The sequence below is a fragment of the Entelurus aequoreus genome, linkage group LG26, assembly GCF_033978785.1.
Source record: "Entelurus aequoreus isolate RoL-2023_Sb linkage group LG26, RoL_Eaeq_v1.1, whole genome shotgun sequence".
NCBI classification, from domain to species: Eukaryota; Metazoa; Chordata; class Actinopteri; order Syngnathiformes; family Syngnathidae; genus Entelurus; species Entelurus aequoreus.
In genome coordinates this window covers 18,717,091-18,741,731 of record NC_084756.1, presented here as the reverse complement: position 1 = coordinate 18,741,731, position 24,641 = coordinate 18,717,091, and the positions used below count along the sequence as shown (strand labels likewise).

The window sequence follows — 24,641 nt, the reverse complement described above, 5'->3', positions numbered from 1 at the left end:
GACAAATTTCACCACACCTAGTGTGTGTGTGTGACAATCATTGGTAATTTAACTTTAACTTGTTTTTTCTTCTCCAGATTTTGGCACATTTTTCACCCGATTCAAACCGTTCCAACTTCAAACTGTTCAGCCTATTCGGGAATTGCAGGCTTTCCCTTGACAAATTCCAAAATTCCCAGATTTCCGGGACATTTTTCCCATTTAAAATGAATTGGCCATTTTTTTTAACTTTCACCTTTTCCACATTTTTTTACCTATTCATACCATTCCACCTTCAACACATCCTGGAAAGCCTTATTTCTACCCTTTTTTTTCTGGCGACTACTCCTCCCACATTTTTCAACGCATTTCAACCGTTCCACCCTCAAAACACTCTTAATTAGGACAAAAAACAAAGTTGTTTTTTTAACTGGAAAATTTCCCGTTTTTCCCGAAATTCCAGGAATTCCGTAATACAATTTCTCAATTCAACATGTTACTACTTCAACCTTTCTTGACCGATTTGAAAAAATTTCAATAACAACCATTTCAACTCATTCAGAACATTCAGGTTATTTACCATTTTCAAAAAATGTCCCGCTTTTCCCGAAATTCCAAATATTTTTGGAAATTCCCATTTAAAAGAATGGGACATTCTTCAAAGTTCCACAACTCCCACATTTTTCATCTGATTCAAACTGTTACAACTTGAAAATATTCAGCCTGTTTGGGAATTGTGTGCTTTACTTCAACAATTAAAAAAAAAATAATTCCCGGATTTCCCATACTTCCTTTTTTTTTTTCCATTGTCCCCATTCAAAATGATTCATTTTTCAAACTTCCACAATTCCTACATTTTTCAACCGATTCAAACCATTCCAACTTCAATCTGTTCAGCCTATTCGGGAATCAGAGGCTTTTCCTTGACAAATTTAAAAAAATTCCCAGATTTCCTCTTAAAAATTAATTGGCCATTTTTCAAACTTTCACCATTTCCACATTTTTTTACCTATTCAAACCATTCCACCTTCAACACATCCTGGAAAGCCTTATTTCTACCCTTTATTTTCTGGCGACTACTCCTTTCACGTGTCAACGCATTTCAACCATTCCACGGCCAAAACATTCCTCTTAATTAGGATAAAAAAAACTAAGTTGTTTTTTAAACTGGAAAAATTCCCGTTTTTCCTGAAATTCCAGGAATTCCGTTATACAATTTCTCAATTCAACATGTTACTACTTCAACATTTCTCGACCGATCTGAAACATTTCAACAACCATTTCAACTCATTCAAAACATTAACATTGTTTACCATTCTCAATAAAGGTCCCGCTTTTCCCGAAATTCCCAAATTTTTTGGAAATTCCCATTGAAATCAATGGGACATTCTTCAAAGTCCCACAACTCCCACATTTTTCATCTGATTCAAACAGTTACAACTTCAAAATATTCAGCCTGTTTGGAAATTGTGTGCTCTACCTCAACAATTCTAAAAAAAAAAATCCCGGATTTCCCATAATTCCTTTTTTTTTTTCTTCAAACTTCCACAATTCCCACATTCTTCAACCGATTCAAACCATTCCACCTTCAACACTTTCAACTCATCCTGGACATTCAAACTAACACTTTCCCAGGTCCCAAACCAAATTCCGGTTTTCCTGGAAATTCTAACTCTTCAACATTCAAACTATTCTTACATTCATTCTACATTCTATTAGCATTTCAGTTCAACTTCAGCATTGGAGCATTCACACGCAATTCCTTCAGGAGTTGCCTCATCTAGTTGCTTTACAGAGCACGCACCCGGCAACTATCGTGCACTTAATTAAAGGAGCATTGTTTATCGTTCCGTCTTTGTCACTGAGAGCAAGTCCACTACAGACTAAATATGAAGTGTAATCATTCAAACGTGGCTTACGGGCCGATTTATGATATAAGGGCAACAAGTGCAGGTGCTTTAATCAGTCTATGTGTTTGGCTTAAATAGACGACAAATGGGAACAATTCCCTCGAGTGGAAAGATCGATATTTTTTCATAAAGCTGGTAGTCGGGGGGGGGGAAGACGAAGGGGGTTTTGTGCAAGAAAGCTGACAGAGAAGCAGTGCTAGAAAGTGAATACACTCACTTTTTCCAAAAAATTAGGTACACCTGCACAACCTTTTACTGTAAATTGTCAAAACTAGTCATGTTACTACATGTTTATTATTGTGGTTGTATGTTGTATTGTGGCGCCCCCTATGGGTTGTTACCAAAATGCTTTGTAAGACATGCTAGCACAGGGGTCACCAACCTTTTTGAAACCAAGAGCTACTTCTTGGGTACTGATTAATGCGAAGGGCTACCAGTTTGATACACACTTAAATAAATTGCCAGAAATAGCCAATTTGCTGAATTTACCTTTAACTCTATGTTATTATTAATAATTAATGATATATACACTTAATTGAACGGTTTAAAAGAGGAGAAAACACGAAAAAAATGACAATTAAATTTTGAAACATAGTTTATCTTCAATTTCGACTCTTTAAAATTCAAAATTCAACCGAAAAAAAGAAGAGAAAAACTAGCTAATTCGAATCTTTTTGAAAAAATTAAAAAAAAGAATTTATGGATCATTAGTAATTTTTCCTGATTAAGATTAATTTTAGAATTTTGATGACATGTTTTAAATAGGTTAAAATCCAATCTACACTTTGTTAGAATATATAACAAATTGGACCAAGCTATATTTCTAACAAAGACAAATCATTATTTCTTCTAGATTTTCCAGAACAAAAATTTTAAAAGAAATTCAAAAGACTTTGACATAAGATTTAAATTTGACTCTACAGATTTTGTAGATTTGCCAGAATAATTGTTTTGAATTTGAATGATAGTAAGTTTGAAGAAATATTTCACAAATATTCTTCGTCGAAAAAACAGAAGCTAAAATGAAGAATTAAATTAAAATGTATTTATTATTCTTTACAATAAAAAATTAATTTACTTGAACATTGATTTAAATTGTCAGGAAAGAAGAGGAAGGAATTTAAAAGGTAAAAAGCTGTATGTGCTTAAAAATCCTAAAATCATTTTTAGGGTTGTATTTTTTCTCTAAAATTGTCTTTCTGAAAGTTATAAGAAGCAAAGTAAAGAAATTAATTAATTAATTTAAACAAGTGAAGACCAAGTCTTTAAAATATTTTCTTGGATTTTCAAATTCTATTTGAGTTTTGTCTCTCTTAGAATTAAAAATGCCGGGCAAAGCGAGACCAGCTTGCTAGTAAATAAGTACAATTTAAAAAATAGAGGCAGCTCACTGGTAAGTGCTGCTATTTGAGCTATTTTTAGAACAGGCCAGCGGGCGACTCATCTGGTCCATACGGGCTACCTGGTGCCCGCGGGCACCGCGTTGGTGACCCCTGTGCTAGCATATATACCAGACCTGGGCAAAATACGGCCCATTAAGATTTTCAATCCGGTACGCCGGACGTTTTTTAGATTTTTTTTAGACCTTTAACATCAAAACTGTAGCCGCCATCATGATGTGCAGAGCTGTTTTTAAATGGCTGTAAGTCTTGAACTATAGAAAGTATTTCAATGGTTGGAATCTGCGCTTTTGGGTGTTATAGGAGTTATTACGGGTCATCTACGTCACAGCAGCTCAGACCAGGAACAAAGCAGAGTGGGCCAGCCCGAAAAACGTGTCAGAAACAGATGCAGAAGCACATTTTTACGACAAATTTCTGCATAAAAGTGATAATATATCATATTGTAGGTGTTTATTTCCCTTGTTTGTTTGTTACATTTGTATAGTGTTTTGCTTAATTGTAAAATATATCTATGGAGGAGCTGGTCTGAGAAATACCAGAGGAGCGATGTTCATATGTTGTTAATATTCAGTGTTTTATTGTTCATAGTTAATATTGTAAATCCCACTTTCTTTATTTTAGTGTACATTTTGGGTGTCCCATTCAGTAAAAAACTGTAAAATTCCATTCCGGTTTTTTTGAGGTGGTCTGTCATAACTTTTGTAGACCTCTATCGGACATTGTGACTTTTGGTATTAGTGTTCCTGGAAAAAAAAGGCACCCAAACACACATACTTTACAGCAGGTTTTTACAGCTAAATATGTATATATCATGTATACACACATACACATTGGCCCCCCCGGACACGTTTTTTCTCTCAATGTGGCCCCCAAGTTAAAATATTTGCCCAGCTCTGATATAGACAGTGAAACCTCAATTTACCATTCCCTCTATGTGTGAACTTTTGGATCCAGCTAAATGTGCCTCTGTGTGCAAAACCCTTCATTCATTCATTTATGCGTTCCGCCTGCAGGCAAAAAGCAGGGCATAGTATTTTAGTGAGGAGACGGAGCCCTTTATATGCCGTATTGTATAGCACTTTGTATTGTGTTCAAAGTCTACAACTTTTGTCAAAGCTGGAACCCATAATTTAAATTTACATTTTTTGTTACTATACAAACTTTACGATTTACGAACCCTGTTCAAGAACCAATTAAGTTCTTAAATTGGGGTTATACTGTGTACTATACATATTAGTGAGCAATATGTGTAAATCATAAATAAAAACAGAACACAATTATTTGCAAAACCTTTTCAACATATATTCCATTGAATAGACTGCAAAGACAAGATATTTAATGTTAAAACTGAAAAACACTTTTTTTTTTTCAGTCCATCTTAGATGAGCTCGGGCACAGTGAAGCGTTTCTGGGTGTTGTTAATAAATGGCTTTGGCTTTGCAAAGTAGAGTTTTAACTTGCACTTACAGATGTAGCGACCAACTGTAGTTACTGACAGTGGTTTTCTGAAGTGTTCCTGAACCCATGTGGTGATATCCTTTACACACTGATGTCGCTTTTTGATGCAGTACCGCCTGAGGGATCGAAGGTCACGGGCATTGCCGCCTACGTGCAGTGATTTCTCCAGGTTCTCTGAACCTTTTGAGGATGTTACGAACCGTAGATGGTGAAATCTCTAAATTCCTTGCAATAGCTGGTTGACAAATGTTGTTCTTGAACAATTTGCTCACGCATTTGTTCACAAAGTGGTGACCCTCGCCCCATCCTTGTTTGTGAATGACTGAGCATTTCATGGAAGCTGCTTTAATACCCAATCGTGGCACCCACCTGTTCCCAATTAGCCTGTTCACCTGGGGGATGTTCCAAATAAGTGTTAAAGAGGTTCATTTAGCCTACTAATGTGTATTTATAAATAGTTGATTTATATAGGCTAGTAAGGTAAATCCATATAACACGTCACAGATGACGTCACACTAACATCACGTGACACCTCTGAGGAAGGCTGCAGAAGCAAGATAGCCGAAACTTGTCAGGTACAAAACTTTACCTTACTAGCCTATATAAATCAACTATTTATAAAGTTCCAAATAAGTGTCTGATGAGCGTTCCTCAACGTTCTCAGTCTTTTTTGCCACTCGTGCCAGCTTTTTTGAAACATGTTGCAGGCATCAAATTCCAAATGAGCTAATATTTGCAAAAAACAACTTAGTTTACCAGTTCCAACGTTAAATATCTTGTCTTTGCAGTCTATTCAATTGAATATAGGTTGAAAAAGATTAGCAAATAATTGTGTTCTGTTTTTATTTACCATTTACACAACGTACCAACTTCACTGGTTTTGGGTTTTGTAGTATTTATTACAACTTTTTTGTTTTTCATTACGCTTTACTTCTGTTACTGTATGTAAAAACCTGCACTGTAACAATGTGATTTCCCCATTGTGGGATACATAAAAGTGTATCCTATCCATTTACAGATATTCTCAAAGTTTTATGATAACTACAAAGATGGTAAATGACTAGGGATGTCCGATAATGGCTTTTTGCCGATATCCGATATTCTGATATTGTCCAACTCTTTAATTACCGATACTGATATCAACAGATACCGATATCAACCGATACCGATATATACAGTTGTGGAATTAACACATTATTATGCCTAATTTGGACAACCAGGTATGGTGGAGATAAGGTCCTTTTAAAAAAAAATCATAAAATAAAATAAGATAAATAAATTAAAAACATTCTCTTGAATAAAAAAGAAATTAAAACAATATAAAAGCAGTTACCTAGAAACTAGTAATTAATGAAAATGAGTAAAATTAACTGTTGAAGGTTAGTGCTATTAGTGGACTAGCAGCACGCACAATCATGTGTGCTTACGGACTGTATCCCTTGCACACTGTATTGATATATATTGATATATAATGTAGGAACCAGAATATTAATAACAGAAAGAAACAACCTTTTGTGTGAATGAGTGTAAAAGGAGGAGGGAGGTTTTTTGGGTTGGTGCACTAATTGTAAGTGTATCCTGTGTTTTTTATGTTGATTTAATAAAAAATAAAATAAAAAATAAATAAATAAAAACCGATACCGATAATAAAAAAAACGATCCCGATAATTTACGATATTACATTCTAAAGCATTTATCGGCAGGCTGATATTATCGGACATCTCTATAAATTACTTATTGACAATTTGCTGCTAAATATATTGGTGCTCCTGCAGAGACATGTTGATTGATGGCGGCCACATCGTTCAACCAATCTAGCTAAAATGTCCCACACAAAATGGGAAAATACGTAAATATTACATGTTATTATGAATGTGTCTGTTACTACATTACATGTATACTTACGGCATGTATAAAAATTAAAGATGGAGATTTTTGGATGTTTCTATAGCGCTTTATAGGCAAAACACTGCAAAAACTGAAATCTAAGTAAGATTAAATATCTCAAATAAGGGTGATATTTGCTTATTTTCTGTCTAATAATAGAATTCTTCTCACTAAGCAGATTTTATGTTAGAGTGTTTTACTTGTTTTAAGGGTTTTGGTCGTAAATGATCTCAGTAAGATAATACAGCTTGTTGCTGAGATTTGATGACCTATATTGAGTAAAATATGCTTGAAACTAGAATATCAACTGTTGCAAAGCTGTGTCATCAACACACAAGTATAAAAATACTTTTTTAAAGTAATCATTTCTTATTTCAAGCATAAAAAAAAAAATCATGATTTTGACACAATTGTGTCTCATAATTAAAACAGATCACAGCCAAATGGACTTTGCTGTTTTAGTTTCAATGAAACAATAGAAAACACGTACTCATATAGTAGTACAGTTGGCACAATACAGTAAACTGACAGTTAACATTTAAACATTTAACATTTCAAACAATTTTGAACAGAAATAGTTCATGCACATTCAGATAAATTCCTCAAAATTACAATTAAAACAATTTTGGCCGGGGGCCGAGCTGTATATAAGCGCACTAATTGACTGAAAGAGCACGCACTTGGCGCGATGATGTCATGTTATCGATGGAAAAATGCATTTTTAGACCATATGATTTGCCTGAGCGGCTAGGAGACCTTGTTGCCTTTCCATTAAGAACAATAAATTAGTTTTTAGTATAAGTTTGCTGGTTTCAAGAAATGTAATGCAGAACGCATATCATTATGTCAAGATAATGGCACTAGCATTTACTTCATTTAAGAATATTTTTCAACATATTGAGGGAAAAGGTCTATTTTTTTTTACCAAGAAAAGTGCACTTGTTATTAGTAAGAATATACTTATTTTAAGGTATTTTTGGGTTCATTGAGGTTAGCTAATTTTACTTGTTTTGGAAAGTCTTGACAAGCCAAATGTTCTTGTTCTATTGGCAGATTATTTTGCTTAGTTCAAATAAAATACCCCTCATTTTTGTATTTTATGTTCTTGTTTTTGAACACTGACTTTTTGCAGTGAACACAGCGACTCCCCTTGACTCTATTGTTAGCTGACTTTTACTAGCATTTATTCACGATATAGAATGCATTAAAAAAAAAAACAGATGTGTGCTTGTCTCTCTAAAAAAGCTGGTTTAATTGAAACCAGATTCATGCAATAATTAGCTTCAAAACGGATGCAAATGCAGCAAAGGTGAGTACATTTCAGTCTCGTCAGAGTTGCTTCGGATATCTGCACCTCAAATCACCTCGCACAACTCGAAATCCTGCTCTGCAGCACCAGAGTGTCAGGCAGAGTGCATGAAGAAATGACAGTACGTAACAAAACCACACGCGGGGGGAATAACACGAGCTGAACAAAGTCCAAAAGCGTCTGTGCACCGAGAGAACCTTATGATCCAAGCGTGCCGGCACTATGCTAATCCATCCAACAGCGTCGCATTGTTCCGACACCACGTCCTCATTCCGTCACTCACGCCATTACGGGCTGATGTAACGGCTATGTCACTATAACGAGAGCTTCTTGAAGAAGTTCTCGGGAAATGCAAGAGAAAAGCTTCCAGTTTGCACTAAAATGGCGCGTTAATGAAGGACTTTGTTTCCATGAGACCTTTACATGCGTGGTCCACCTTAAGGCTGCAGAGAGGACACCCACTGTGCGGACATGTGGGCATGTGCTGCTAAAAATAGAGAGCACGTAACTCCTCTGCAGCAAAAACTGCATTAGAAATGTGCGTAGGTCCTCATATACACTATATTGCCAAAAGTATTTGGCCACCCATCCAAATGATCAGAATCAGGTGTCCTAATCGCTTGGCCCGGCCACAGGTGTATAAAATCCAGCACTTAGGCATGGAGACTATTTCTACAAACATTTGTGAAAGAATGGGCCGCTCTCAGTGATTTCCAGCGTGGAACTGTCATAGGATGCCACCTGTGCAACAAATCCAGTCTTAAAATGTACTCGCTCCTAAATATTCCAAAGTCAACTGTCGGCTTTATTATAAGAAAATGGAAGAGTTTGGGAACAACAGCAACTCAGCCACCAAGTGGTAGGCCACGTAAACTGACAGTGAGGGGTCAGCGGATGCTGAAGCGCATAGTGCAAAGAGGTCTCCGACTTTCTGCACAGTCAGTTGCTACAGAGCTCCAAACGTCATGTGACCTTCCAATTAGCCCACGTACAGTACGCAGAGAGCTTCATGGAATGGGTTTCCAAGGCCGAGCAGCTGCATCTAAGCCAGGGGTGTCAAACTCATTTTAGATCGGGGGCCACATGGAGAAAAAAGTACTCCCAGGTGGGCCGGACTGGTAAAATCATGGCACGATAACTTAAAAATAAAGACAACTTCAGATTATTTTCTTTGTTTGAAAATAGTACAAACACATTCTGATATTGTACAAATCATAATGTTGTTTTTTTCAATTACCTATTGCGGTTAATAGTATATATACTTTATTTGTCATTATTTTAATTTTCTGAATACATTGTGATAATGTTCATCAGTCAACTCATTGGTGTTAATTTTCAAAACTTATATCAAAATCAAATGACAGTATGTTATATATGTAGTTTGATCATTTTCTTTGACTGATGTACTAACATAAGTGGTTTATTTTGTACATTTGTAGCATCATCTACAAAGATACAGAGAATTGTTATTGCGACATCTAGTGGACACATTTAGAACAGCTGTTTCTCTCATTCAAAAATTTCAGGTACATTTTTGTACTTAGCAAACTCATCCCGCGGGCCGGATAAAACCTGTTCGCGGGCCTGATCCGGCCCTCGGGCCGTACGTTTGACACCCCTGATCTAAGCCATACAGCACCAAGTCCAATGCAAAGCGTGGGATGCAGTGGTGTAAAGCAGTGGTCCCCAACCACCGGGCCGCGGCCCGGTACCGGTCCGTGGCCCGGTACCGGTCCGTGGACCGATTGGTACCGGGCCGCGGCCGCACAAGAAATTAAAAATAAATAAATAAATAAATAGTTTTTGTTGTTGTTTTTTTTTTAATTAAATCAACATAAAAAACACAATATATACATTATATATCAATATAAATCAATACAGTCTGCAGGGATACAGTCCATAAGCACACATGATTGTATTTGGTTATGACCAAAAAAAAAAAATTTTTTTTTTTTTTTTACTACACAACCCCCCCCCCCAATTGTGGGACAAATTTTCAAGCATTGACCGGTACGCAAGTACAAAAAGGTTGGGGACCACTGGTGTAAAGCACGTCGCCACTGGACTCTAAAGCAGTGGAGACGCCTTCTCTGGAGTGATAAATCACGCTTTTCCATCTGGCAATCTGATGGACCAGTCTGGGTTTGGAGGTTGCCAGGAGAACGCTACATTTCGGACTGCATTGTGCCGAGTGTGACATTTGGTGAAGGAGGAATTATGGTGTGGGGTTGTTTTTCAGGAGTTGGGCTTTGCCCCTTAGTTCCAGTGAAAGGAACTTTGAATGCTCCAGGATACCAAAACATTTTGGACAATTCCATGCTCCCAACCTTGTGGGAACAGTTTGGAGCGGGCCCCTTCCTCTTCCAACATGACTGTGCACCAGTGGACAAAGCAAAGTCCATAAAGACATGGATGACAGAGTCTGGTGTGGATGAACTTGACTGGCCTGCACAGAGTCCTGACCTGAACCCGATATAACACCTCTGGGATGAATTGGAACAGAGACTGAGAGCCAGGCCTTCTCCACCAACATCAGTGTGTGACCTCATCAATGCGCTTTTGGAAGAATGTTCGAAAAATCCTATAAAAACACTCCACAACCTTGTGGACAGCCTTCCCAGAAGAGTTGAAGCTGTAATAGCTGCAAAGGGTGGACCGACATACCCTAAAATTGGTGCAGGAATATAAAAAAGTTGGCTCTAAAAGTTGCTGACTACCGAAACCACCTGAGGTTGCAAAATGGCCTCAAACCCACAAGCCTCTGCCTTTGTTCCACCATGAAACGCTACAGGACAGACACAATCCTTCCAAAAACAACTCTGAACTGAATGACAAAGTAAGACAAGTCAATTTTACAGATGAAAGCCTTTAGGTAAAATCCAACAAATTACTTTTGCAAATTACAAACAATCCTGCCAGTGGAGGTCTGCGAAAAGTGGAATTTCACAACCCTGCTCAACTCAAATAACAAAGGAAGTCAAAGAAGAAAGTTTTACTTTGAAATAACACTTCCACATCACAAGTATATACCTCGGGCGGGGGTCAGCAACCGGCGGCTTTAGAGCCGCATGCTTTAGCGCCGCCCTACTGGCTCCCTGGATCTCTTTTAGAGATGTGTGAAAATGGAAAAAGATGAAGAAAAAACAATTTTTTGTTAAAATATTTTTTTTTGTAGGAGAACAAACATGACACAAACCTTCCTAATTGTTAGAAATCCCACTGATTATATTAAACATGCTCCACAGATGAGAGTATTTGGCGAGCACCGTTTTGTCCTGCTAGTTTCAGCGATTCTTGAACTCATCGTAGTTTGTTTACATGTACTACTTTCTCTGATGCTGCCACAGAAAGACGTGTTTTATGCCACTCCTTCTCTGTCTCATTTTGTCCAACAAACGTTTTATACTGTGCAAGAATGCACAAAGATGAGCTTTGTTGATTTTATTGATTTGCTAAAGTGCTTATCAGGCATATTTGGTCAGTGCATGACTGCAAGCTAATCCATGCTAACATGCTATTTAGGCTAACTGTATGTACATATTGCATCATTATGCTTTATTTGTAGATATATTTGATCTCATTTAATTTCCTTTACTTACGTCCTCTGTGTGTTTAATTTATATTTGCATGTCTCATGACACATTATCTGTATGTAATATTGGCTGCATTTCTGATAGTTAATAGTGTGCCATGTTGTTCCAGACCACAGCAAACGTAACCCAGCTTGCAAAGATTGTAATAAATCCATTAGAAGAAGACAGCCTGCCGTTTCCTTAAACTTGGACACACATATCTATACCTTTGGCCATTTTGAGCCAGTAATTTCCAGAAGTTATCTCATCCTGTGAGAAGCCTCCATTTTACCAATGTTTTCCAATGTTGCAAAAACGTGTAGAATAAAAGAAAGGCTTAGTGGCCACATGCGTGGACAGCACCTTTTAGCTCTTATTTCCAAAATTGTGTACACTACTGAATTGGGGTCTTATGGCCGCTTATGTGGACACTTATACTGCCATCTAGTGGTGTCAGAGGAGTATAACATACAATGGAATTTGGAAAAAAAAAAGTGTAGAAATAAGAATTAGCATGTCACTAAACATGAAGTACACGTTTGTTACTTATGGACTAAGTACATCATATCAAAAGATGATTCTTAGTTTTTATTCTAATTCGGGTCCAAAAAGCCCAAATAGCAAAGACAAATAAAAAAAAGCATGTAAACAAACAGCTTGGGCCTTAAAAGGTTTTTAAATATACAACATTTCTGTCAACGAAGATTTGTGTCAGCCTTTGATAGTAGGCTATTATAGATAATATAGACACTTACATCATGTGTTGTCTTCATTATAACACTTATATAAGACTTTTAAAGTAATTTTGATAATAGGCTAATATGGCTAAAATAGACACATCATGTGTTGTCTTCATTATAACACTTATATAAGACTTTTAAAGTCATTTTGATAATAGGCTAATATGGCTAAAATAGACACTTACATCATGTGTTGTCTTCATTATAACACTTATATAAGACTTTTAAAGTCATTTTGATAATAGGCTAATATGGCTAAAATAGACACTTACATCATGTGTTGTCTTCATTATAACACTTATATAAGACTTTTAAAGTCATTTTGATAGTAGGCTAATATGGCTAAAATAGACACTTACATCATGTGTTGTCTTCATTATAACACTTATATAAGACTTTTAAAGTAATTTTGATAATAGGCTAATATGGCTAAAATAGACACATCATGTGTTGTCTTCATTATAACACTTATATAAGACTTTTAAAGTCATTTTGATAATAGGCTAATATGGCTAAAATAGACACTTACATCATGTGTTGTCTTCATTATAACACTTATATAAGACTTTTAAAGTCATTTTGATAATAGGCTAATATGGCTAAAATAGACACTTACATCATGTGTTGTCTTCATTATAACACTTATATAAGACTTTTAAAGTCATTTTGATAATAGGCTAATATGGCTAAAATAGACACTTACATCATGTGTTGTCTTCATTATAACACTTATATAAGACTTTTAAAGTCATTTTGATAATAGGCTAATATGGCTAAAATAGACACTTACATCATGTGTTGTCTTCATTATAACACTTATATAAGACTTTTAAAGTCATTTTGATAATAGGCTAATATGGCTAAAATAGACACTTACATCATGTGTTGTCTTCATTATAACACTTATATAAGAATTTTAAAGTCATTTTGATAATAGGCTAATATGGCTAAAATAGACACTTACATCATGTGTTGTCTTCATTATAACACTTATATAAGACTTTTAAAGTCATTTTGATAATAGGCTAATATGGCTAAAATAGACACTTACACCATGTGTTGTCTTCATTATAACACATATAAGACTTTTAAAGTCATTTTGATAATAGGCTAATATGGCTAAAATAGACACTTACATCATGTGTTGTCTTCATTATAACTTTTATATAAGACTTTTAAAGTAATTTTGATAATAGGCTAATATGGCTAAAATAGACACTTACATCATGTGTTGTCTTCATTATAACACTTATATAAGAATCTTAAAGTAATTTTGATAGTAGGCTGATATGGCTAAAATAGACACATCATGTGTTGTCTTCATTATAACACTTATATAAGACTTTTAAAGTCATTTTGATAGTAGGCTAATACAACTAATATAGACACTTACATCATGTGTTCCCTTCATTATAACTTTTATATAAGACTTTTAATTTTTTGCGGCTCCAGAGAGATTTGTTTTTTGTATTTTTGGTCCAATATGACTCTTTCAACATTTTGGGTTGCCGACCCCTGACATAGGGGCAACAAACTGTGAAGGTGACTGATACTTAATCACACTATAGATAGGTAGGGAATTTGTCCAGCATAATTCTATGTCTAATTAGGAAAGTGGGAATTGGCTAAAGGGTAGAACTTTGCCATGACTCCGCAATAAGTTCCTATAGTTCATTTGTACAGAATGAGTTACAAGGAAGAATAACCCAGCAGAAAACGAAGGGGAACAAATTAGGTTACAAAGGGCAGCAGCTCTCTCTAAGACCAAGCCTCCCCTCCAAACTCTCCTTCGAGGAGAGGAAAGCTGTGACATCGCTGAGCAAGGATGTAAACGTTCGAATCCTGCCAGCAGACAAGGGGAGATGCATGGTATTCTCAACACAACTGACTACCAGTGGGTACAAGAGTACCTATAAACATTACAGAAGTCAGAAAGTGTATACCCGCAAGAGACCATCCCTGGTATGTATGGTATTAAAATAAAAACCCATTGAAATGACAGATGATACACACTTATATTTTGTGGCATCAGCACAACAAAACCCTCTGACAAAAAAAAATAAATTATAAAACCACACCTGCAGAGTGTGCTCTCTAATATAAAGACTGATCATGGGTTTGTTCTGAAAAGTGTATGAGAAAGATTTTTTGCAGAAAAACTACAAATGATACTACTTAAGGACATAGCCTAGCAGGCACAAGACATTAAAACGACATTGAGAACTTGTTGAATTAGGTCCCCAAACCAATCTTTTATAATAACACTCAAATGAGAGGAGTCATTTTCATGAGATTATTTTCTAATATTAGTGATTTGGCCCACTTGTAATGAAAATAAAAGAAATCTGGTTTTTCATAAACTATGGATTAGTATTGTACAATATGTCTGGGTGGGGGTCCTGCTTTGGAAGTCATGTGTACCCCTCTCAGAGATCACATTTAGTTCCCCTTAAACATCCTCATGTTGCACAATGAAATGTAAGCATAGGATGAAGTGTGCATTCCTGTAACTTTCTCTAGTAACAGCATTCCATGATTAATATCAATAAATTGACATTAATAATAAATGACAGTAGAATAAGCACACATATGACTGAGAAGTCATAGTGTAACTTTGTGTGGTGTTGGAGTTGTTCAACTTTTTGTGTGGCCATAAACGCACCAGTGGCTTAGTGGTATGCGTGTTGGTGACAGATGACAAGTTGGTTTTGGCCTGGTTTGTACGGCAGAAAATGACTAGTTTTTCGAGATAGAAGTTTTTTTACTCGTGTTTTGGTGTGGTTATGGCCGAATATAAACAGTTCTGCTCAATAAAGTGATCGATATACACTACCGTTCAAAAGTTTGGGGTCGCATTGAAATGTCCTTATTTTTGAAGGAAAAGCACTGTACTTTTCAATGAAGAAACTTTAAACTAGTCTTAACTTCAAAGAAATACACTCTATACATTGGTAATGTGGTAAATGACTATTCTAGCTGCAAATGTCTGGTTTTTGGTGCAATATCTACATAGGTGTATAGAGGCCCATTTCCAGCAACTATCACTCCAGTGTTCTAATGGTACAATGTGTTTGCTCATTGGCTCAGAAGGCTAATTGATGATTAGAAAACCCTTGTGCAATCATGTTCACACATCTGAAAACAGTTTAGCTCGTTACAGAAGCTACAAAACTGACCTTCCTTTGAGCAGATTGAGTTTCTGGAGCATCACATTTGTGGGGTCAATTAAACGCTCAAAATGGCCAGAAAAAGAGAACTTTCATCTGAAACTCGACAGTCTATTCTTGTTCTTAGAAATGAAGGCTATTCCACAAAATTGTTTGGGTGACCCCAAACTTTTGAACGGTAGTGTAATTCCTGTCCTCAAAGTATCTCGATAGACGTTACAATAATAGAATGGTGTTCAATTGAACGGTGTTGACGAACACCGTTAGGGCCGCTTGTTGTCACTGTCACTCAGAGTTGCATTGCAAAATTACACAGAATAAATGTGTTTATTTTGTTTAGAATTCAGATGAGATTTGTTTTGGTGCGCGGCATATATTTACTGTGCGCAGAGGACGCTTGAGCAGTGCGCAATTACGCAGGCGCGCACCTTAGAGGGAACGTTGGACCCGACGTTAAGCAACTCAAACATAACGTTGAAACAACATGCTTTTTGACAATGTTTAATCAATGTTGGGTTCCGGCGTTGATTTGACCATTGAATTTTGGTCATTTCCCAACCAATATTGTACAACACGAATCCAACGTTGAAACAACATCCTCTTTGACGACGTTTATTTAATGTCAGGTTTGTGACGTTGATTTGGCCATTGAAATTTGGTGGATCCAACGTTGTCTCAGTTTACAAATACAACTATTTTGCAACGTCGTTTAGAAGTCAGTTTTAAAAAACATAAAAATATAATCAACATTGTATTAGGGTTGTACAGTATACCGGTATTAGTATAGTACCGCGATACTAATGAATCATATTCGGTACTATACCGCCTCTGAAAAGTACCGGTCCACCCCAATACCAAAGTACAGGCGTGTATCTAGTCGATACTACTATGATTATGTCAATATTTTTTGGCATCACAACATCTTCTTTCGTTTTCTTCTTTATTTATATTATGTTTATAAACTCAGGAAATGTGTCCCTGGACACATGAGGACTTTGAATATGACCAATGTATGATCCTGTAACTACTTGGTATCGGATTGATACCCAAATTCACTAATTAACTAATCGTCCATGGCGACAAATAAAGTATGTTTCTTACAAGTATCATCCCTAGAGAATGAGGAATAGGTAAACATGCTTCACTACACACCGTAGCTCACCGGCGTCAAAATGTAAACAAACGCTATTGGTAGATCTACACTTAACATCCACTGTAATGATACCAAGTACAGGAGTGTATGTAGTCGATACTACTATGATTACATCAATAATTTTTTGGCATCACAACAACTTCTTTCGTTTTTTTAAAATGTATATTATGTTTATAAACTCAAGAAATATGTAACGACTTGGTATAGGATTGATACCCAAATTTGTGGTATCATGTTAAACCAGAACTATAACCAGATATTAACAGTAAACGAACAAGTAGATTAATAATTAATTTTCTACCACTTGTCCTTAATAATTTTGACAAAATAATAGAATGGAAAATGACACAATATGTTACTGCATATGTCAGCAGACTAATTAGGAGCCTTTGTTTGTTCACTTACTACTAAAAGACAAGTTGTCTTGTATGTTATTTAAGGACACACTTGCAATAAGAAACATATGTTTAATGTACCCTAAGATTTGTTGTTAAAATAAAGCCAATAATGCAATTTTTTTGTGATCCCCTTTATTTAGAAAAGTATTGAAAAGTACTAAAATATTGGTATCTGGACAACACTAATATGTATTGAATTATATATTATATGAAGTTTATTCTGAACATCTATACACAACACTACATGTCTTGTGCCTGCTGGGAAGGCATGGAAGGTTCCCCAAAGACTTTGCTCTACAGTACCTGCTTTGCCGATTTGAACGGCCAGCTTAGTAAGCTTCCCTTGCAGCACAGACTTCTCCTTCTTGGGGATGGACACCTTCTTCCGCTCCTTCTCCTCCTCGCCTCCCTCGGCGCTCTTCAGGGGTTGCATCTCCATGGCGGCAGCGCCGTCCTGCTTCTTCACTGCAAAGAGCACAGAGAGCCACAGAAAAGATGAGCTTGGGGAGGAATGTCAGGAAGGGGGAAAAAAATGAGTGTGTTGTGCATGTTTGAAAGCAAGGATAGGGGGTGGGCTAGTTGAAAGAAGATCAAGGCACCTCATCACTTCAGTCAATGTCAAAAAGAAGAAGAATATACTCAGCCTGAAAGATGATTAATTACAATAAAACAATCACAGCAATAAAAATTATGTTCAGTTAACTGCAAATACTTAAAGAATATTACCTGTTGGCTGAGACGACTGAAAAAAGTAAAGAATGTAGCATATTAAAGTACAAAAACCAAATTGTTTCTATTTCAATGATACTTATGTCATTAATATTTTTATTTAAATTCATTCGACATTATTTTATGTATTTTTCTATATTGTAAAAATAAATTATATAATATGTAACAAAATAAAGAACTATATTCTTTGAAAAGTGAATCATTTCAAATAGCCTCAGTTACTTGTAACTGTTTTATTTGATGTCTGTCCTGTCATTGTAATTTGTAATGTAGGCTAAAGAGGTTTTTCATCTCAAGTACATTTTATTTATTTAAATTTACTTTTATTTTATATCTCAATGTTGTTGTTTTTTTGTTCCTTGTTAAATAAAGGTTAAATAAAAACATAGAAAATGAAATAACCACATAAAATTAACCACTGAATAGTATACTATAACATAAAAATGAGTATAAAGAGGTTCATTTGTGTCTTTATTGATATGCAAATGATTTTTTTGGACACTGAATTTATGTCACTGAATTTTTTGCATTTGAATTTTCTGAACTATATATATTGTTTTACATTAAGTTATGATGACAATTTCATTAAATAAAAGAATGTGGGCAAAATTTGTGTGTTTAAAAACACACATTTCATCATTGGCTGGTGTTGAGACAGGACTCATTGCTTAATTTACCCAAAGTGCGAAATATCGAAATATTAATTTTTAGACAAACGAATTTGGCTCACAATTTTTTAGTCAATGAAATTGTCAGCATTACTTGAATTGACAATATCCAAACGCAAAAAAATCAGTTATATAAATTCAGGGTCCAAAATAAGCTTTTGTGATTAAGACACAAATTAACCTCTTTATAAGTATTACTAATATTAAACCTTCTATGTGTGTGTGTGTGTGTGTATATATATATATATATATATATATATATATATATATATATATATATATATATATATATATATATATATATATATATTTTTATATATATATATATATATATATATATATATATATATATATATATATATATATATATATATATATATATATATATATATATATATACATATTAGGTCAGGCAAAAAACAGGTGCTATTTCATCCCTACAAGCCTGTTTCGCATGTTTCCCTGCTCTTCAGGGGATTTTATTGTATTATAAAATCCCCTGAGGAGCAGGAAAACCTGCAAAACAGGCTAGTATGGATTATATAGCCTCTGTGTTTTTTCCTGACCTAACGTATATTCCGCTCTACCCCGGTATATATATATATATATATATATATATATATATATATATATATATATATATATATATATATATATATATACACACACACATAGTCAAGGTTTCTGCGGTTTATCCGTTATACAAAGCTCAATACCGGGGTAGAGCGGATTATACATTATGTCAGGAAAAAACAGAGGCTATATCATCCCTACAAGCCTATATATATATATATATATATATATATATATATATATATATATATATATATATATATATATATATATATATATATATATATATATATATATATATATATATATATATATATATATATATATATATATATATATATATATTTATTTATTTATTTGAACTTGGGACTTCCCAAGACGCTGGCCATAGTTTGGGGGACCCCTGAACTAAAGCATTATTTAGCTTGTTTTATTGAAAAATAGTGGGAAAACAATATCAAAAATCATTTAATGTAGAAGTAACTTAAATACATACTGTAAACATAAATGTAGTAGTTCTAGTAATGTTGGTTCCTTAATTTTTTAAAATATGAAGCATATGTCATGTTGAATTTATTATTGCTGCCTTGAAATAAAGCTTGAGAACAAAGATCCTCTTGATACATCAAACCGTATACAAATACATATAGCGGTACTGTATTTCTAATCATTGATAGAGAAGGTATAACCTGTCTTCTCTTACTATTTAGCAAACATATACAAAAAAAAAATCACGTCGCTAAATTATTTTTTATGACTATTTTCCACAAAAGAACACAAAAAAAAATCAACATGAATAAGAATCCTGCAATGTTACAGTTCTGCATTGTTAGAGCTTATTTGTGCTGACCCAATGTAAGATATACAGTTGTGGTCAAAAGTTTACATATAAAGAACATAATGTCATGGCTGTCTTGAGTTTCCAATAATTTCGACAACTATTATTTTTTTTGTGATAGAGTGATTACTTGTTGGTCACAAAAAACATTAATGAAGTTTGGATCTTTTATAAATTTATTATGGGTCTACTGAAAATGTGAGCAAATCTGCTGGATCAAAAGTATACATACAGCAATGTTAATATTTGGTTACATGTCCCTTGGCAAGTTTCACTGCAATGAGGCACTTTTGGTAGCCATCCACAAGCTTCCTAGTTGAGTTTTTGACCACACCTCTTGACAAAATTGGTGCAGTTCACCTAATGTGTTGGTTTTCTGACATGGACTTGTTTCTTCATCATTGTCCACCCGTTTAAGTCAGGACTTTGGGAAGGCCATTCTAAAACCTTAATTCTAGCCTGATTTAGCCATTCATTTACCACTTTTGACGTGTGCTTGGGGTCATTGTCCTGTTGGAACACCCAACTGCGCCCAAGACCCAACCTCCGGGCTGATGATTTTAGGTTGTCCTGAAGAATTTGGAGGTAATCCTCCTTTTTCATTGTCCCATTTACTCTCTGTAAAGCACCAATTCCATTGGCAGCAAAACAGGCCCAGAGCATAATACTACCACCACCAAGCTTGACTGTAGAATTGGCCTCACCTTTTCTCCTCCAAACGTACATCTAATTTTTTGTTTCATCTGACCACAGAACTTTCCTCCAGAAGGTCTTATCTTTGTCCATGTGATCAGTAGCAAACTTTAGACGAGCCTTAAGGTGTCGCTTCTGGAGCAAGGGCTTCCTTCTTGCCTGGTAGCCTCTCAGTCCATGGCGATACAAAACACGCTCGACTGTGGACACCGACACCTGTGTTCCAGCAGCTTCCAATTCATTGCTAACCTGCTTTTTGGTGGTTCTCGGTTGACTCTTGATCATCCTGACCAATTTTCCCTCAGCAGCAGGTGATAGCTTGCGTTTTCTTCCTGATTGTGGCAGAGACAAAACTGTGCCATGCACTTTATATTTACGAACAATTGTCTGCACAGTTGCTCTTGGGACCTTAAGCTGCTTTCCTGACTTGTTAAAAAATAAATTATTTGTTTTTTCAGATCTGTGCTGAGTTCCTTTGACTTTCCCATTGTCGCGTTTGTAACCGAGTCTAATGACTGCAATACATGAGCCCTATTTAAATGGGCTCAGATAAGTCAAAAGGGGTCGTCAATCATAATCAATCAATCAATCAATGTTTATTTATATAGCCCTAAATCACAAGTGTCTCAAAGGGCTGTACAAGCCACAACGACATCCTCGGTACAGAGCCCACATACGGGCAAGGAAAACTCACCCCAGTGGGACGTCAATGTGAATGACTATGAGAAACCTTGGATAGGACCGCATATGTGGTTTTAAGATGAGACTTAAATGCTTCTACTGAGGTAGCATCTCTAACTTTTACCGGGAGGGCATTCCATAGTATTGGAGCCCGAATAGAAAACGCTCTATAGCCCGCAGACTTTTTTTGGGCTCTGGGAATCACTAATAAGCCGGAGTTCTTTGAATGCAGATTTCTTGCCGGGACATATGGTACAATACAATCGGCAAGATAGGCAGGAGCTTGACCGTGTAGTATTTTATACGTAAGTAGTAAAACCTTAAAGTCGCATCTTAGGTGCACAGGAAGCCAGTGCAAGTGAGCCAGTATAGGCGTAATATGATCAAACTTTCTTGTTTTTGTCAAAAGTCTTGCAGCCGCATTTTGTACCATCTGTAATCTTTTAATGCTAGACATAGGGAGGCCCGAAAATAAAACGTTACAGTAATCGAGACGAGATGTAACGAACGCATGGATAATGATCTCAGCATCGCTTGTGGACAAAATGGAACGAATTTTAGCGATATTACGGAGATGAAAGAAGGCCGTTTTAGTAACACTCTTAATGTGTGACTCAAACGAGAGAGTTGGGTCGAAGATAATACCCAGATTCTTTACCGAGTCGCCTTGTTTAATTGTTTGGTTGTCAAATGTTAAGGTGGTATTATTAAATAGATGTCGGTGTTGAGCAGGACCGATAATCAGCATTTCCGTTTTCTTAGCGTTGAGTTGCAAAAAGTTAGCGGACATCCATTGTTTAATTTCATTAAGACACGCCTCCAGCTGACTACAATCCGGCGTGTTGGTCAGTTTTAGGGGCATGTAGAGTTGGGTGTCATCAGCAAAACAGTGAAAGCTAACACCGTATTTGCGTATGATGTCACCTAGCGGCAGCATGTAAATACTAAAGAGTGCAGGGCCAAGAACCGAACCCTGGGGAACTCCGCACGTTACCTTAACATAGTCCGAGGTCACATTGTTATGGGAGACACACTGCATCCTGTCAGTAAGATAAGAGTTAAACCAAGACAAGGCTAAGTCTGACATCCCAATACGCGTTTTGATACGCTCTAATAAAATATTATGATCAACAGTATCGAAAGCGGTGCTAAGATCAAGAAGCAGCAACATAGATGACGCATCAGAATCCATCGTTAGCAATAGATCATTAGTCATTTTTGCGAGGGCTGTCTCCGTAGAGTGATTTGCCCTGAAACCGGATTGAAAAGGTTCACAGAGATTGTTAGACGCTAAGTGTTCATTTAGCTGCTGTGCGACAATTTTTTCGAGGATTTTCGAGATAAACGGAAGGTGGGACACCGGCCGGTAGTTTACCATGAGATCAGGATCGAGGTTAGGTCTTTTGAGTAGAGGATGAATAACCGCTTTTTTGAATGCTAGGGGAACAGTGCCAGAGGAAAGTGATAAGTTTATAATATTTAACACTGATGGACCTAATAATACAAAAAGATAAGTTTCCCAAGAATCAGGTCAACTCACACTCACATGAAGTTAAGAGACCATGCCATGAAGCTAATTTGATTTGATTGTAACTTTTCTACATCACCAAAATGTATCATGCATATTGCTGTATGTATACTTTTCACCCAGAAGATTTGGTCACGTTTTCAGTTGACCCATAATGAATTCATAAAAGAACCAAACTTCATGAATGTTTTTTGTGACCAACAAGTATGTGATCCAATCATTCTACTACAAAAAAATAAGAGTAGTAGAAATTATTGGAAACTCAAGACAGCCATGACATTATGTTCTTTACAAGTGTATGTAAACTTTTGACCGCGACTCTATATTCTATAGCAGTGGTTCTTAACCTGGGTTCGATCGAACCCTAGGGGTTCGGTGAGTCGGCTTCAGGGGTTTGGGAGAGCCTCCGACGCGGAGGTCAAGACACGTCCGACTCATCGTGTAAATAAAAACTTCTCCCTGTCGGCGTATTATGGATACCCCCAAACAATGTTCCCTCTAATTTTCCATATGTGTGAGCAAACGCAAAAACTCCTTGAGCATTCAGTGGAGCACATGTGAGCGACGTCAGACCTGCAGCACACCAGTCCCAAACCTGACTAAATAACAAGTTCAATGTTTTATTATTGTAATCAAATGACAGCAGTCCTTTCCATGAGATTATTTTCAAATATAAGTGTTTTGGCCCACTTACGATGACTATAACATATTGTTTTTCATGAGCTGTGTACTAGTATTATATGTCTGGGTGAGGGTCCTGCTTTGGAAATAATGTGTACCCCTTTCAGATATCACATTTAGTTCCCACTAAAACATTCACATGTTGCACAATGAGATGTAAACATGGGATCATGTGTACATTCCTGTAACTTTGTTTGTAAAATATATCTTTTAGTATTTCTTTAATACAATAATATAATTTTATGATTACGGTTCGGGTTCGGTGAATGCGTATGTGAAATTGGTGGGGTTCGGTACCTCCAACAAGGTTAAGAACCACTGTTATAGTATGTCGATATTTGTGTTTGTAGTTGGTAGTGGTGACTCCGGCTTCGGTGTTGGACTTCGGGATGATGTCAGACATGAACACATCACAGAAGGCAAACAAGAACTAAAAAGAACGAGAAGAAGAGGACAACACAGCAGAAGGGAAGAGGAGGATGTTGAAGAAGCTGATAAGACGACAGGGTCAAATATGAGGCGTAATACCAAGCAACTCTTTAATTGTCTGGGAGACTTAATTCCCTTCTGCATTAAGAATCCTGCTGGAGAATTGAATGTCTTTCAACCTGCATTTGACCCACAGCTTACACCATAGAGGGGGGAGGGAGGAGAAGGAAGAGGAGGAGAAAGAAAGGAGAGATATGGCGTGGTTACCTTTAATCTGGTTGCTCTCCATATTGCCATCTTGCATTTTACCTAAGATGGAGACATACAAGACGGTAACGACAACAATAACAAAGGCAGACAAGTCACACGGACAAAAAAAAACCTCCAAAAGAGTAAGGCAGCACTCCGATGAAAAAGCACACAAAAAACAGGGAGACAGGAAAATGACTTTTAGTACATCTTTGCGACATAGAAAGTGATAGATGAATGGCATTCATACAGAAAAAACCTCACATTGTAGCAAACATAGTCTCAAGGGACGGAGAATACATGCACAGCGGTATTGATTTACTACTTACTGGAAGTGAGTCAACACTCAGCCATTGTTGTCTAAATATAGCAACGCACTGTACAGTGAGTGAGTAGCAACCGTGGTCTGGTAGGAACCACGGCTGAAGTCCAACGCGTGGCAGAAACCGATCGGTTTTGCAACGTGATACCGAGCTAAATGTGCTCTGCTGAGTTTGAGGAAGGTAATGGAGAGGACAAATTTGCCTCCTCCACGATTGAACCCAATTAAGCACCTGAGGGGGCAGTGGCAGTTTTCCACATAGGGCACATTGGCA

The 24,641-nt window shown here is 36.3% G+C and overlaps 1 protein-coding gene across 9 annotated transcripts in view; it reads right to left on the bottom strand.

Annotated features, from left to right (window-relative positions):
- The window catches only part of atp2b2 (ATPase plasma membrane Ca2+ transporting 2), a 316,595-nt gene that overhangs the window by 77,437 nt on the left and 214,517 nt on the right, over nt 1-24,641 (bottom strand). For 8 of the 9 annotated variants that reach the window (XM_062037840.1, XM_062037839.1, XM_062037833.1 and 5 more), the window contains 2 exons: nt 24,064-24,105; nt 17,280-17,441 (listed from right to left, as the gene is read on the bottom strand). In XM_062037840.1, coding sequence (XP_061893824.1) covers nt 17,280-17,441; nt 24,064-24,105 — 204 coding nt within the window. The remainder of the gene's footprint in view (nt 1-17,279; nt 17,442-24,063; nt 24,106-24,641) is intronic. The other variant, XM_062037838.1, reaches the window with a different exon arrangement.